General features: G+C 43.0%; 1 protein-coding gene across 1 annotated transcript in view; it reads left to right on the plus strand.

Annotated features, from left to right (window-relative positions):
• The window catches only part of DOP1A (DOP1 leucine zipper like protein A), a 109003-nt gene that overhangs the window by 54277 nt on the left and 40616 nt on the right, over positions 1-14110 (plus strand). The window contains exons 14-19 of the mRNA XM_040350015.1: positions 2466-2696; positions 4602-5223; positions 7789-8063; positions 10877-11029; positions 11903-12003; positions 13754-14010. Of these exons, the coding sequence (XP_040205949.1) occupies positions 2466-2696; positions 4602-5223; positions 7789-8063; positions 10877-11029; positions 11903-12003; positions 13754-14010 (1639 nt within the window). The remainder of the gene's footprint in view (positions 1-2465; positions 2697-4601; positions 5224-7788; positions 8064-10876; positions 11030-11902; positions 12004-13753; positions 14011-14110) is intronic.

The raw sequence follows: 14110 nt of genomic DNA on the forward strand, positions 1-14110 counted from the left end.
TGTATAATATAATTATGCTGAATGATGCAAAGGACTTGCAGTATATATTATTGATTAGTATGTCCTTTAGTGCAAATAATTGTGTGATAACAGACAATGGCAAACAATGTATTCTTTTTGGAATGATGCATCGTTTTGGTGTATTATTGTTTTTTTTATTTTTCAGGTTCCTTCCTGAATAGCCACTGTCAGATAAATAAATGGCAGCTGTATACTTGTGTACTTTTGTTCATTTATATTATTTTTAGCTAGCTAGTCTTTACAGTTTTATATTTTGAACTGATACAAATATTCAGTTATTTTTATTGTAAGCAACCATACCCAATACTACAGCAGTGGCTGTAATATACCAAATATTTTCACCCTACCTCCTTTTTATTCCGTATGTGCATTGCAGTATTTGCTAATGTCATGTAAACACTGAAGAATTGACAGATGCCATGCTATTTCACTACTACATTGTAAATGCCAACAAATACTTTGGTTCATTCACTGGTGCCAAGGTAAAGCTGAAATCCAAGCTTTAAAGTGGTTGTAAACCTCAACTATGTAATATGAACAAAGGATATCCTATAGCGTGCAGTTGTCTCAATTTAGAGTACTAAGGCCCCTTTCACATTGAGGCGTTTTTCATGCGGTACGGCGCTAAAAATAGCGCTGCTATACCGCATGAAAAATCATGCCCTGTAGTGTTCAATGTGAAAGCCCGAAGGCTTTCACATTAAAGCGGAGCGCTCCAAAAGTCCTGCTAGCCGCATCTTTACCGCGGTATAGGAGCGGTGTGTTCACCGCTCCTATACCGCGCCTTCCCATTGAAATCAATGGGAAACCGCGGTATTAACCCTTTTTTGGCCACTAGCGGGGGTTAAAATCTCAGCGCCAGCGCCCAAATTTCGCAGTAAATACGACGGTATAGCCAATCTACAAATAGCGCGGCTATACCGTCACCACGCAATGTGAAAGCAGCCTAAGTGTAATTTCTGTCTGCTGCTTCATTCTTCTGCTATCAACAGAATGACTTATGACAAGTTTTCCTGACACCGAGAGAAAAAAGGTGACAGGGGCTGGACCTCCAGCAGATTGACAGTCTCAGCTCTGTCCCTGTATGCTGTATGAAGGACAGTGTGTCTCTTCCCTTCATTCGGCTCTGCAGAGTGCAATCTTAGCTCTCCACCCCCATTTTTCAAAACTTGTCTTGGACAAGCTTTATACATTTCAGCACTTTGAAAGGATTTAGAGAAGAGAAAACGGATGCAACCTATGTAGAATATACTGTACGTAAGTGTTTTCAACCACTTTAAAGAAATACTCTTTGAATACAGGAGACATCTTGGTGCCATTGTGAATGTGTCCTCCTCTGATCGGTGCAGTAATCCAGCATGAAGCAATTCCTGTACTTGACCTCTGTGCAGGAGTTTCTTGCAATGAAGACCAGTCACCGCTGCTCTCTCCTTGTGAAGGGTGACTGGTCTTGGATCAGCCCCTCATGTAGTTGTCTGCAAGCAGCCTGTAGTGGGTGGACTTGCTGAGTCCCTCCAACAACACAGCGAAGTTATGAGCACTACATTTACAAGGTAATATCTAGATTTGCAAAGGAATTGGGCCCTCCTCTTCTCCGGTCCCTCTTCGGTGCTCCTTGCCCCTCCCTACTGTCATGTGCCCCCACAGAAAGCAGCTTGCTCTGGGGGCACCCGAGCCAGCTGCAGCTCCCTGTGTCCATTCAGACACTGTGCTGCCGTTTGGCCAGCCCCCTCTTTCTCTCCTGATTGGCTGAATGACTTTTATTGACAGCTGCGGGAGCCAATGGCGCAGCTGCTGTGTTTTGGCCAATCAGAAAGGAGGGTCCCGGACAGCTGAGGGAATCGTGGACAGAGATGGGGCTCAGGTAAATATTAGGGACCTGGGGGGGACTGCTACACACAGAAGGCTTTTTATCCTAATGCGTAGAATGCATTAAGAGAAAAAACCCTTTGCCTTTACAACTCCTTTAAATGTGGTGGCTGCATTAGTTTTCTTCTCTTAGTTTTTTTTTTACCTCTGTTTTCACCTCGCCTCCTGTATTAGCGTGTCCCCACTCTGGATGAAGGAGCACAGGGGCACCTTTGCACAGGATCATAAATGATCATTGTAAGCACCCCTGTCAGTGGTAAATGGTTTGGCTCATCCCTCTAACCGCAACATCTGCAAGAGCGCTTTTTGTGAAAAACAGACTTACTGGCCAGATCACAAAGGTAAAATAAAAGAAAAAGAGCTAAAAAAAAATCACATCTAAGAATTGGAAAGCTGCAATATAATAGTTTGCTTTTGGTTCCCTTTTCCCTTAGAAATGCACCTTAAAATTGTGCATTTACAACCTTTCCTAAGAGGCTATTTTCTTTCAGCATGGTAAACATGAATGTGATGCAGTATTGATATTATCTATGAGAATAACCATACTGTTCCTGCTCTTTTTTTCTTTGTTTTAGGAGACATACATTGAAATACAGACAGAGCATTTGCCTCAGCTGCTCCTTCGAATGATCTCTGCACTAACCAGTCATCTTCAAACTCTGGATCTCAAAGAACTGACTGATTCGCTTAGACTTTGCTCAAAAATTCTCAGCAAGGTCCAGCCTCCTCTCTTGTCTGCAAGCCCAGGAGGTACTGTCCAGCTCCCCGGGGGCTATTGCTCCAGTAAAGAGAAAGAAGAGAGGAAGGTAAATAAAGTAAAAGTAATATTAAAGGCATTATTTTTAAATAATAAACATTTTATACTTACCTGCTCTGTGCAGTGGTTTTGCACAGAGCAGCCCAGATTATCCTCTAATCATGTCCTCTGTCAACTTTCCTTGCCCCTCCCGCCTGCTGAGTTCCCCAGGGCAAGCAGCTAGCAATGGGGGCACCCAGGCAGGCTTGCTCACGAGCCACAGCTTAGCCTGTCCATACACAGACACACAGGCGTGGCTCGGCTCAGCCCGCCCTCTCTCTCCTCATTGGCTCACTGGCTGTGATTGGCAGCAGCGGGAGCCAATGTCACAGACAGTGAGGAGGGAGAGCCGAGGCTCTAGTGCACATTGCTGGAAGAAGGTTGGGCTCAGGTTGGTATTAGGAAGGCTAATGGCTGCACAAATAAGTTTTTTTTTTTTTTTTTTATCTTTAGAAACACTTTAAGGTGAACTATTACGTTTAGTGATTTGTGAAAAATTGCTCCTGTCTAACGCTGCTTAGAATTTCCAAAAATATATTTCCCATCCATGGCAAGCTTTTAGCAGTCAGGGCAAAGAGGTGTTCAGAGCTTGACATTGAAGAGGAGTCCAAAGAATATTAAGGCTGCCGGTCTGTCTGGAGCCTGGCAAATGCGTTAAGCATGTCTCCTGCTACACAACATTATGAGTATTACAGCAGCATTACTTTTTACTTTAAAGTGGAGCTCCACCCAAAAGGGGAAGCTCTGTTTGCTCCCCTCCTCCGCTGCCATTCTTGGCAGCCATCGTGGGGGGTGGAGAGCAGGTACCTGTTTTTGACAGTTACCCATCCTCACTTACGCGAGATCTCCCAGCAGCGATGTTCCCTCGGAAGTTTGCCTCTTTTTATTAAAGTGGATGTAAACCCAATTCATGAAATTTGAGCTGGGCACATATCTGCAGTATTTTGTTATCTCTCTCTTCAAAGAGCTAAATCCCATAGCTCTCTCCTGAACTGTTCCTCTGTTATCAGCCTGATAACTCCTGACAAGTTCTGGAACACATTAGATAAAAGCAGCCTGAAATTTCTGTCAGGGGAGGTTGCTACAAATAGATTAGCAGGCAGCTGGCCCTGTTACAAAACACCTCTTAGGCCTAGTACACACGAGAGGATTTATCCGCGGATACGATCCACCGGATTTCCACGGATTTGGATCCGATGGAGTGTACTCACCATCAGATCGAAATCCGCGCCGAAATCCCCTCACGATGACGTGTCGCGCCTTCGCCGCGATGATGACGCGGCGACGTGCGCGACGCTGTCATAAAAGGAATTCCACGCATGCGTCGAATCATTACGACGCATGCGGGGGATCCCTTCGGACGGATCGATCCGGTGAGTCTGTACAGACCACCGGATCGATCCGCGGGAGCCAATTCAAGCGGATAGATTTGTAGACATGTCTACAAATTTTTATCTGCTGGAATTGGGAAATTTCCGCGGATAAATATCCGCAGGAATGTACACACCATAGAATCTATCCGCTGAAACCGATCCGTTGAGATTTTTCAGCGGATGGATTCTATCGTGTGTACGGGGCCTTAGAGTCTCTGCCTATGATGAGAGGGGGTGTGTGCATTTCCTCCAATCAGAAATTTTAGCTATCTTGGCTGTATGCCCAGACATCACACTGTGTGTTGAACAGGAAGAGAAAAATTCCTAACACTATCTGAACTTTCTAAACAGTATATAAATGTGAAGACAGCAGATATTCATGTAAAACCTATGTAGGAAGATTTGTTTCATCCCTGTGTATCATCTGAGGCTGTTCACTTCACTGGGTGAATGGAGGGTTTACATCCACTTTAAGTCAGAATTGTATTTTTGTGGTTGGTTTCTAATGTCTGTTATTTACTGACCTTTTGTTTACTTCTTAGCTGTTTCCAGTCACTCCAGAAAATCCTGGGGATGTCTTTGAAGATGGGGAGAACCCCCCAAGCAGTCGTTCATCAGAAAGTGGATTTACAGAGTTTGTGCAGTACCAAGCTGATAAAACTGATGACATTGACGGGGCTCTGATCAATGGGCAGGGTGTAGCTGGTCTCCCCTTGGGTAGCACTTCTTCAGAAACTGAAACAGAATCCACTGTTGGGTCTGAGGAGACGGTGGTACAGCAACCTTCCAAATGTCCACAGGGATCAGCTCCACGTAATATAAAGGGAACACAAAAAACTGCAATGCAATGCTGCTTGGAATATTTTCAGCAGTTCCTTACAAGATTTATCACTCTATATATTATCCCCAAGAGCCCAACATCCCAAAACCCTGCTATAGACCTTCAAGGAGAACCCATTGGAGCGCCTACAGATAGTGCTAAATGGGAGATGTCCACATCAGAAAACGGTAAAGAAAAGCAAACCATCAAACCAGTTTCACCAAAAGAATACCGTCCTGCCTTCATTGCTGCGTGTCAGCTGTTCCTTGAATGTTCCAGTTTCCCAGTTTACATTGCAGAGTGCAGCCATCCTTCAGACATTCATTCAGAGAATGTGGATGGAGGTAAGGTGCTTGAGTGGGAAACATGTATAAAACACATACTGTATATTTACACTTCCCAGAGTTCTACATTTTACATTTCTTCATCACAAACCTGGATATGTTAACTTCTTTAACCACTTGCCAACCCGCCGCAGTACAATATACTGCGGCAGGGTGGTTCGTACAGGCACTGTAACTTACCTGTACATTGTAGCTTTTCAGAACCGGGCAGGGTCAATAATACAGTGACGGTGTACATTATTAGCACTGATTACTGTATTTGTGTCACTGGTAATGTCAGCGTCAGTTCCCACTCAGGTTGTGTCAGATTTTCCGCCGCACAGTCCCCCTATAAGTTGCCGATCACTGCCATTAGTAGTATATAAAAATAATTACTTTAAAATTCCAGTATATATACCTTCATTTGTAGACGCTATAACTTTCGCACAAACCAATAATATACACTTATTGGATTTTTTTTTTTTTCAAAGACATGTAGCAGAATACATTTTGGCCTAAATCTAATATGCTTTATAATATAAAATATTGTTTGTGGTGATTAAATACCACTAAAAGAAATCTCTATTTGTGTGAAAAAAAATTATATAAATTTCACCCGGATTAAGTGTTGCATGAAGGCGCAATTGCCCCATACCACTTCAGCTCCTGAAGGTTTACCTGCCCCCCCCCCCCCCTTCATGACCAAGCCATTTTTTGGCTATGCAACACTGTGTTACTTTGACAATGGTGCAGATGTGTGACACTGTACCCAAATAAAATGATAACTTTCTGCTATACAACACACCCATTAAAAAAAAATGTAAAAAAAAAAATCAATTTAGGCCAATATGTGTTCTGCTATGAATTTTTGGTAAAAAAAAAAAAAAAAAACATTAAGCGTATATTGATTGGTTTGTGCAAAAGTTATAGCATCTACAAACTATGGGCTATATTTTTTTATTTTATTTTTTACTAGTAATGACCGTGATCCGTGACTTAGAGCGGAGACAAATCAGACACCTAACTGACACTTTTTGGGGACCAGTGACACTAGTACAGTGATCAGTGCTAAGAAAATATGCACTGTCACTGTACTAATGACACTAGCAGGAAAAGGGGTTAACATCAGGGGCATCCAAAGGGTTAAAGATATGCCCAAGTTGTGCTTACCAACTGTTGGGGAGGTGCTTTGACTGGGGGAAGGCAAAGATCTGTGTTCCTGCTTAGCAGAAACACAGGATCAGTACATTCCCCTCTGACAGAATAACAATCTGCCTTGTTTATACAGGCAGACTGCCATTTTACTTGTGTCCCGAATAATCGGCGAGTACCAGTGGACATCGGGTCCGCCAGATCCACTGATTGGCTCCTGCTGTGTCCAATCACAGTGGGAGGGGGTTGACGGCGGCACGCGTGCCCCAGACCTTGGGTGTGCAGGATCACGTAGCAGTACTTGACTGGGCAGAGCGGCCGCCCCACCACAATGTACGTTGGGCGGTCGGGAACCAGTTAAAGTGGCGCAGTGCCGAATAGAAAAAATGCTCTGGTCATGAATGAGGGTAAAATCTTCTGGTGATCAAGTGAGTAATTTAGCCATTGTACACAGCCATCAGTTTTCATATGCAGTACTGTTCACCATGAGATTTCACTCCACAGTAGCTTCCCATTGAAACCCCACTAACACAGAAACAACTAGCATCATCTTCAGAAAAGCTTGGCTAAAGGAATGGTAGAGTTTAAAAAAAAAAATGCACTTTTGAATTTTGTAGTCAAATATTGTATGGGCCATAATGTTGGCAAACACCCAACAACTGGCCTGGTAAAGCCATTGTTCAGTGCAAAAATGTTTGCAAGATTTTACTGTGAAGAGAATATAATCTTGGAATGGCAGACTAAAGCTAGTCATTTGGCTGGCACAAACCATTTAATTTCTAACAGTGTATGTGGCTTTTGTTCAGTAAAGTCCATTCTTGCCAAAATGGAATGTTAAAAGCACTTACGAAAGTCATTGAATGCACTGAGAATTTTTGTACAAATGTTCATATGAGTGTTCGTTGGGAAATCTACTAGTGTATGGCAGCTTAAGGGTATTTGCATCACCTTTGACAGCAATCCGCTAAGATTGAACGTTTTGTTACATGACCTGTTTTTTGCAGATTATTTATACTGTTGTCATGTACTGTATGATGGAAATTAGATTTCATTAGGTTTTCATGGAATCCCGTAATATGTTGTGTTGTGCAAGGCTTTAACATTATTTGAGATGCACGCATTATATTTTCTATAGAAAGATTAGATGGCACATTTCATAAAAGTCTCACTCTTCTAGGCTTCCAGGAGTTATATGGCACATGACTGCTACCATTAAATCCAGTGGTGCTGAAAACTTGTATACAAATAGAGCAATCCTTGCTCATTGAGACCAATCAGATCTTTGTTTCATATGAAAAGTGATTGGCTACTATGACATTGCCAACAGTTCCGCTCTTTCCTCTGGTGTAGTATACATAGTTAGTGCCAGTCAAGCACTAGAACATTTATTTAGTATACGTTTATAATTTTTATTTGCTTTTTTTTTTTAACCAGACTGTGAGAAGGTTCAACCACCTGTGTGGCTGCAGACCCTCATGAATGCCTGCAGTGCAGCAGTAGACTTCAGTATTCAGAGTGTGGCCATATCTCTAGTGATGGACCTGGTTGGCCTGACCCAGTCTGTGGCCGTGGAGGCTGGAGAAACAGCAAATGGCTTGGAATCCTCTCAGCCCTTAAGCCCAAATCAAGGGCGTGTTTCTGTTGTTATCCATCCTCCTCTTACTGAAGGCAATTTGAGATACATGGCCGAGAAGACTGATTTCTTCAAGGTAGGGAGATATTCACTATAAATCATTTTATCCATCACATAGTAGTCACCTCTTTTCTTTATTCTGGATATTTGTGCTATTGCCCACAATTATTTTCTCTGTGCCTATGTGGTAAAAAGTCAAGCACATATACATAATATATATCAGGGGTTTCCAAACTTTCTAAAGACAGGGCCAGTTTACTGACTTTAGGGGGCCAAACTGTGCCCAGTGGGAGTAAACAATGCCCGATCTTATGTATTAGGGGGAGAAATAGTTGGTGTCAGTGGGAGGAAAAGTGCCCTGTTTTTTATTGTCTGTGGAAGGAATTATTCCACATCGTTGGTGTCAATGGAAGGAATAATGCCCCATTGTTCGTGTTGGGGGCAGGAATAATGCCTCAAGGGCAGAATAAAGGCAAGCAAAGGCCCGCAGCTTGGTGACCACTGATATACAGTAAAGTGCTGCGTAAGCTGTTGGCGCTATATATAAATCATGTATAATAATAAACAGGGATGGACTGGCCATAGGGACTACAGGGAGTTTCCCGGTGGGCCGATGGCTCAGTGGGCCGTTTTTTAAAACAGAGCCTCTCTCAGACCCCACTGTCTCTCAGTCCCCCCCTCTGTCTCTCAGTCCCCGTGTCTCTCATTCCCATTTTTTTTAGCCCCCTCCTCTGTCTCTCAGTCCCCTCTATCTCTCAGACCACCCCCTCTGTCTCTCAGCTCCCTCCCTCGGTCTCTCAGCTCCCTCTTCTGTCTCATTCACTCCCTGACTCTTAGGCTGCTTTCACACTGGGGCAGGCATTGTCGGTAAAACACTGCTAGTTTTAGCAGCACTTTACTGTCATTTTAGCTGCACTATTCGGCGTCTAGCAGGCGCTTTTAACCCCCACTAGCAGGCAAATTCAAGGTTAAATGCGCCCATGTAGCGCTGCTGCCGAAGTGCTTTGCAGGCGCTTCAGATGCGGTAGCCATTCATTTCAATGGGCAGGAGCAGTTTGTACACCGCTCCTCCACCGCCCCAAAGATGCTACTTGGAGGACTTTTTTTAAACGCCCTGGCAGCGCCCCAGTGGGCCGGTCTGGATGAAGACCAGGGCCAAATTGTTGTCCCAGTCCAGCCCTGATAAATAATCTCACAAAAGTGAGTACACCCCTCATATTTTTGTAAATATTTTTATTATATCTCATCATGTGACAACACTGAAGAAATAACACTTTGCTACAATGTAAAGTAGTGAATGCATAGCTTGTATACCAGTGTAAATTGGCTGTCCCCTTAAAAACTAGACACACAGCCATTAATGTCTACACTGCTGGCAACAAAAGTGAGTACATCCCTAAATGAAAATGTCCAAACTGGGCCCAATTAGCCATTTCCTCTCACCGGTGTCATATGACTCACTAGTGTTACAAGGCCTCAGGTGTGAATGGGAAGCAGGTGTGTTGAATTTTGTGATATCACTCTCACTCTCTCATACTGGTCACTGGAAGTTCAGCATGGCACTTCATGGCAAAGAAAAAATTATTGTTGCTCTACATAAAAATGGCATAGGCTATAAGAAGATTGCCAAGACCCTGAAACTGAGCTGCAGCAAGGTGGCATGACCATACAGCGGCTTAGCAAGACAGGTTCCATTTAAAACAGACGATGCCATGGCCGACCAAAGATGTTGAGTGCACATGCTTTGTGTCATATCCAGAGGTTGTTTTGGGGAAATAGACATATGAGTGCTGCCAGCATTGCTGCAGAGGCTGAAGGGGTGGGGGGTCAGCCTGTCCGTGCCCAGACCATACACCGCACACTGCATCAAATTGGTTTGCATGGCTGTCATCCCAGAAGGAAGCCTCTACTAAAGATGATGCACAAGAAAGCCCGCAAACAGTTTGCTGAAGACAAGCAGACTAAGGACATGGATTACTGGAACCATGTCTTGTGGTCTGATGAGACCAAGATAAACGTATTTGGTTCAGATGGTGTCAAGCGTGTGTGGCGGCAACCAGATGAGGAGTACAAAGACGAGTGTCTTGCCAGTCTCACAGTCAAGCATGGTGGTGGGAGTGTCATAGTCTGGGGCAGCGTGAGTGCTGCCGGCACTGGGGAGCTACAGTTCATTGAGGGAATCATGAATGCCAACATGCAGAGCATGATCCCCTCCCTTCAGAGGCTGGGCCACAGGGCAGTATTCTAACATAACGACCTCGGACACACCTCCAAGACGACCACTGCTTTGCTAAAGAAGCTGAGGGTAAAGGTGATGGACTGGCCAAGCATGTCTCCAGACCTAAACCCTATTGAACATCTGTGGGGCATCCTCAAATGGAAGGTGAAGGAGTGCAAGGTCTCTAATCCACCAGCTCTGTGATGTCGTCATGGAGGATTAGAAGAGGACTCCAGTGGTAATCTGTGCAGCTCTGGTGAACTCCATGCCCGAGAGGGTTAAGGCAGTGCTGGAAAATAATGGTGGCCACACAAGATATTGACACTTTGGGCCCAATTTGGACATTTTCACTTAGGGGTGTAATCACTTTTGTTGCCAGTGGTTTAGACATTAATGGCTGTGTGTTGAGTTATTTTGAGGGGACAGCAAATTTACAATGTTATACAAGCTGTACAATCACTACTTTACATTGTAGCAAAGTGTCATTTCTTCAGTGTTGTCACATGAAAAGATATAATAAAATATTTACAAAAATGTGAGGGGTGAGATAATCACCAAACTTCGTACTGAAAAATATTTTGGTCATTAGAATTAATAAAATGTGATAAATGGGTGCTATCCAAATTTCAACAAATCCTATATAACTGTTTTTTATTTTTTTGTTTTTTTAGAATGTGGCACTGACGCTTTGGGAACAATTGGGAGATCGGACTCCTCAACACCATCAAAGAAGTGTGGAGTTATTCTATCAGCTCCACAATCTGGTCCCTACCTCCAGTACATGTGAGGATGTCATTAGCCAGCAATTGACCCACAAAGACAAGGTATTGCTACAACAAGAAAGGAAAAAAACTTCTTCTTTACATTTATGCAACTGTATAAAGAATATTTTATTTCTTTAAAGAAAGTATATTTCAGATGATTGGGACCTGTTGTAGGGGGTGTTAAATGTGACTTGGGAGTTTAGTATACTGAGCCTTGACCACTGCTTATCTGTATGATGGGGGGGGGGGGGCAGATCATGTGATACATCCTTGTGTTTCGTCCCCATTCACATCTAGGCGTTTTGTCGCCTGTAGTGCGACGCCGCTGCCGCCAGAGGGATGAAAAGACATTGCCCTCTATGGAGATGGTTCCCATCTCCACGCCGAATGCCTGCCGCCTGTCGCCTGAAAAAAGGTCCCGAACCTTTTTTTCAGGCGGCGTTCGGGAACCATCTCCATAGAGGGGCACATCTAGGGGCACATCTAGGCGGACAATCGCGGCGTTTTGTCGCCGCAAATCAAGGTACAAAACGCCGCTATTTGCTGCCGCAATTCACGGGACAAAACTCCGCAAATTTGTCTGCCTAGATGTGAATGGAGCCTAAGTGGGAGCATGATCTTGTCTGCTCTAAAAACTTGCTGCTAGTAACTTATTATAGGCTTTTCAGCATCTATGGTGTGTATGAATTCTGGGCAACCAGAGCAAGAGTGGACACTGGATCTGTGCTTTGAAACCCGGATCTGGGCATGGCAGTATATCATGGTACGCTGTAGTTTGCAAAAATGGTGGGATTAAATTTTTGTTGTAGGTGGGATCAATTTCTAACAACTACAAGGACATAATGCATACTGGCTCTAGCCATTTTCATTAGCATTAGAATTACTGGGATACAACTAGTGGCTTTAAATAAAGATGATATTACGTTATTTCAGAAAATCAGGATGGAAGCTCATGGGCGATTTTCAGTCCTGTGGCACCTCACCAGAAATCTTCATGTGAACAAGTCTTCATCCTACGGGCGCACGTTTGACAGGTAGCATTTAATTTCTTCCTTACTCCAGAAATGAAATGACTTTGAAATAACAAGATAAACCAAGTTTATAGTAGTTCTAAATAAGAGTGAGATTGACACAAACCTTTTTTTTATTTTTTTCCTCGATCGTGGAAAAAGAAGAGAATTGGACTGTTTTTTTGTTCTGTTTTCAATCTAAAGGGACCATAAATAGTTTTTTAGATATGGTTGGAGTCTCCCAATCTATAAGAAGCCACAGAGTGGTGCAGCCTGAATTGGCTTTAGCTGGATCAGTCCTTTTAGCTATGTGACTTCAGAAAGTATTATTCAGCTGACACCGCCAAAGTTTGTCACCTGTGTTATGCCAACTTTTTTTATCGTTGAATAATCTTTTACTTTTAAAATGTTTATGAAGTTCATATTACATAAAAATGATGAGCAGTGTTTAGGTGTCAATGTGTATACATCTACATGCACATATGACATTCATCACATGTTAAGGTAAAGTGGTTGTAAACCCTGACATATACCCAGTGAGGTGATACACAGTGATGAAACCAATCCTCCTACATAAGTTGTTCCTGTTCATCTATAGCAGGGGTGTCAAACTCAATTTCATGGTGGGCCGTATTAGCATTATGATTGCCCTCAAAATGGCCGGTTGTATCTGTAAGATTAGATGTCCAGCGCATCCCCTCCCCCTTACATTAGATGTCAAAAGCCACCCCACCATCAGAAATTGAGTCTCCCACTCTCCCTTACATCACAGCGCACCCCCTTTCCTTATGCTGCTGCTGGGAAGAAGCTGGATGCATTGCTTAAAAGCAAAAGGTAAGGGTCTGGAGGAGGACTAGAGGAGGGCTGCAGCTGCAGGAGAGATGCGAGGGCCACATGAAATGGCCTTGTGTTTGACACACGTGATCTATAGCTTTCTTTCCCCTACATCCATTCAAAGTGCAGAATTTACACAGGAGTTTTCAGCTCCGACAAGCAGGGGGCATAGAGCTGAAGTTGCATCATTGAGGAGAGCTCTGAGAGCTGATTGGAGGAAAGGGACATGCCTCCCCCCTTCACACAGCACACAAGAAGAGAGCTTTGGCTGTCAAACAGCTGCAACTCCCTCCCCTGGCACCTTTTTTCTCTTGGTGTCAGGAACATTCATCAAAAGTGTCTGATGCTGTTAACAGAGTTACGGGGCAGCAGACAGAAATGACACTTGGTGTTCTGAATTGAGATAAGTACAGATTATAGAGGGATATGCTTTGTTCATATTTCATGTCTGAGATTTACAACCACTTTAACATTTTGGTGCACATCAATTTTTTTGTAATGAAGATTTGTGAACAGAGATTTTCCATGATAAAAGATGTTCTGACAACACACAAAAATACATGATATACATTATGTATTGTTGGGTATTTAGCATTTATTTCAGGGGGGCTTCAAAATAATTCAACATAAATTAATTTTGAAAAATCTATTGCTCTTTTAGCCTTGTGAATATTTATGAGTATGTTCTCATGAAATTACAGGTTGTGATTTATGCTACCAAAATATATGCAATTGTAATACAGAACGATGCACAAGCATGAACAGACCCCTTGCCAGGGTGTGGACATCCTAAATGTACACTATGATGTTATCACAATACTAAAAAAAAAAAAAAAAACTTTTTATTGGTTGAACTTGATGGACTGTTTTTTTTTTTTTTTTTTTACCAGACTAACTATGTAACTATATGCCTTATAGATGTAAATCTCTTGCCTTACAGGTCTTTATTCATCATGCTGGATAGTCTCAGCAGCTTAGATGGCTGCACCTCCTCTGTGGGTCAGGCCTGGTTACATCAAGTGCTACAGAGACATGACATAGCAAGAGTCCTGGAACCGCTTCTCCTTTTACTCCTCCATCCAAAAACCCAGCGTGTGTCTGTACAGCGAGTTCAGGCTGAGAGACACTGGAGTAAATCTATGAGGCATTTTGAAGAAAACCGGAAACTATTTAGCAAGACATGTAATAGTAGTAATGGTATGGAATATTATATAATTGTTTATGCAACAGGAGTAATGGTATAGAATAATATAATAGTGTTATCAATTTTATTATTGTTCACATTATTAGCTCATGT

Source organism: Rana temporaria, chromosome 4 (assembly GCF_905171775.1).
Source record: "Rana temporaria chromosome 4, aRanTem1.1, whole genome shotgun sequence".
Taxonomy (NCBI): Eukaryota; Metazoa; Chordata; class Amphibia; order Anura; family Ranidae; genus Rana; species Rana temporaria.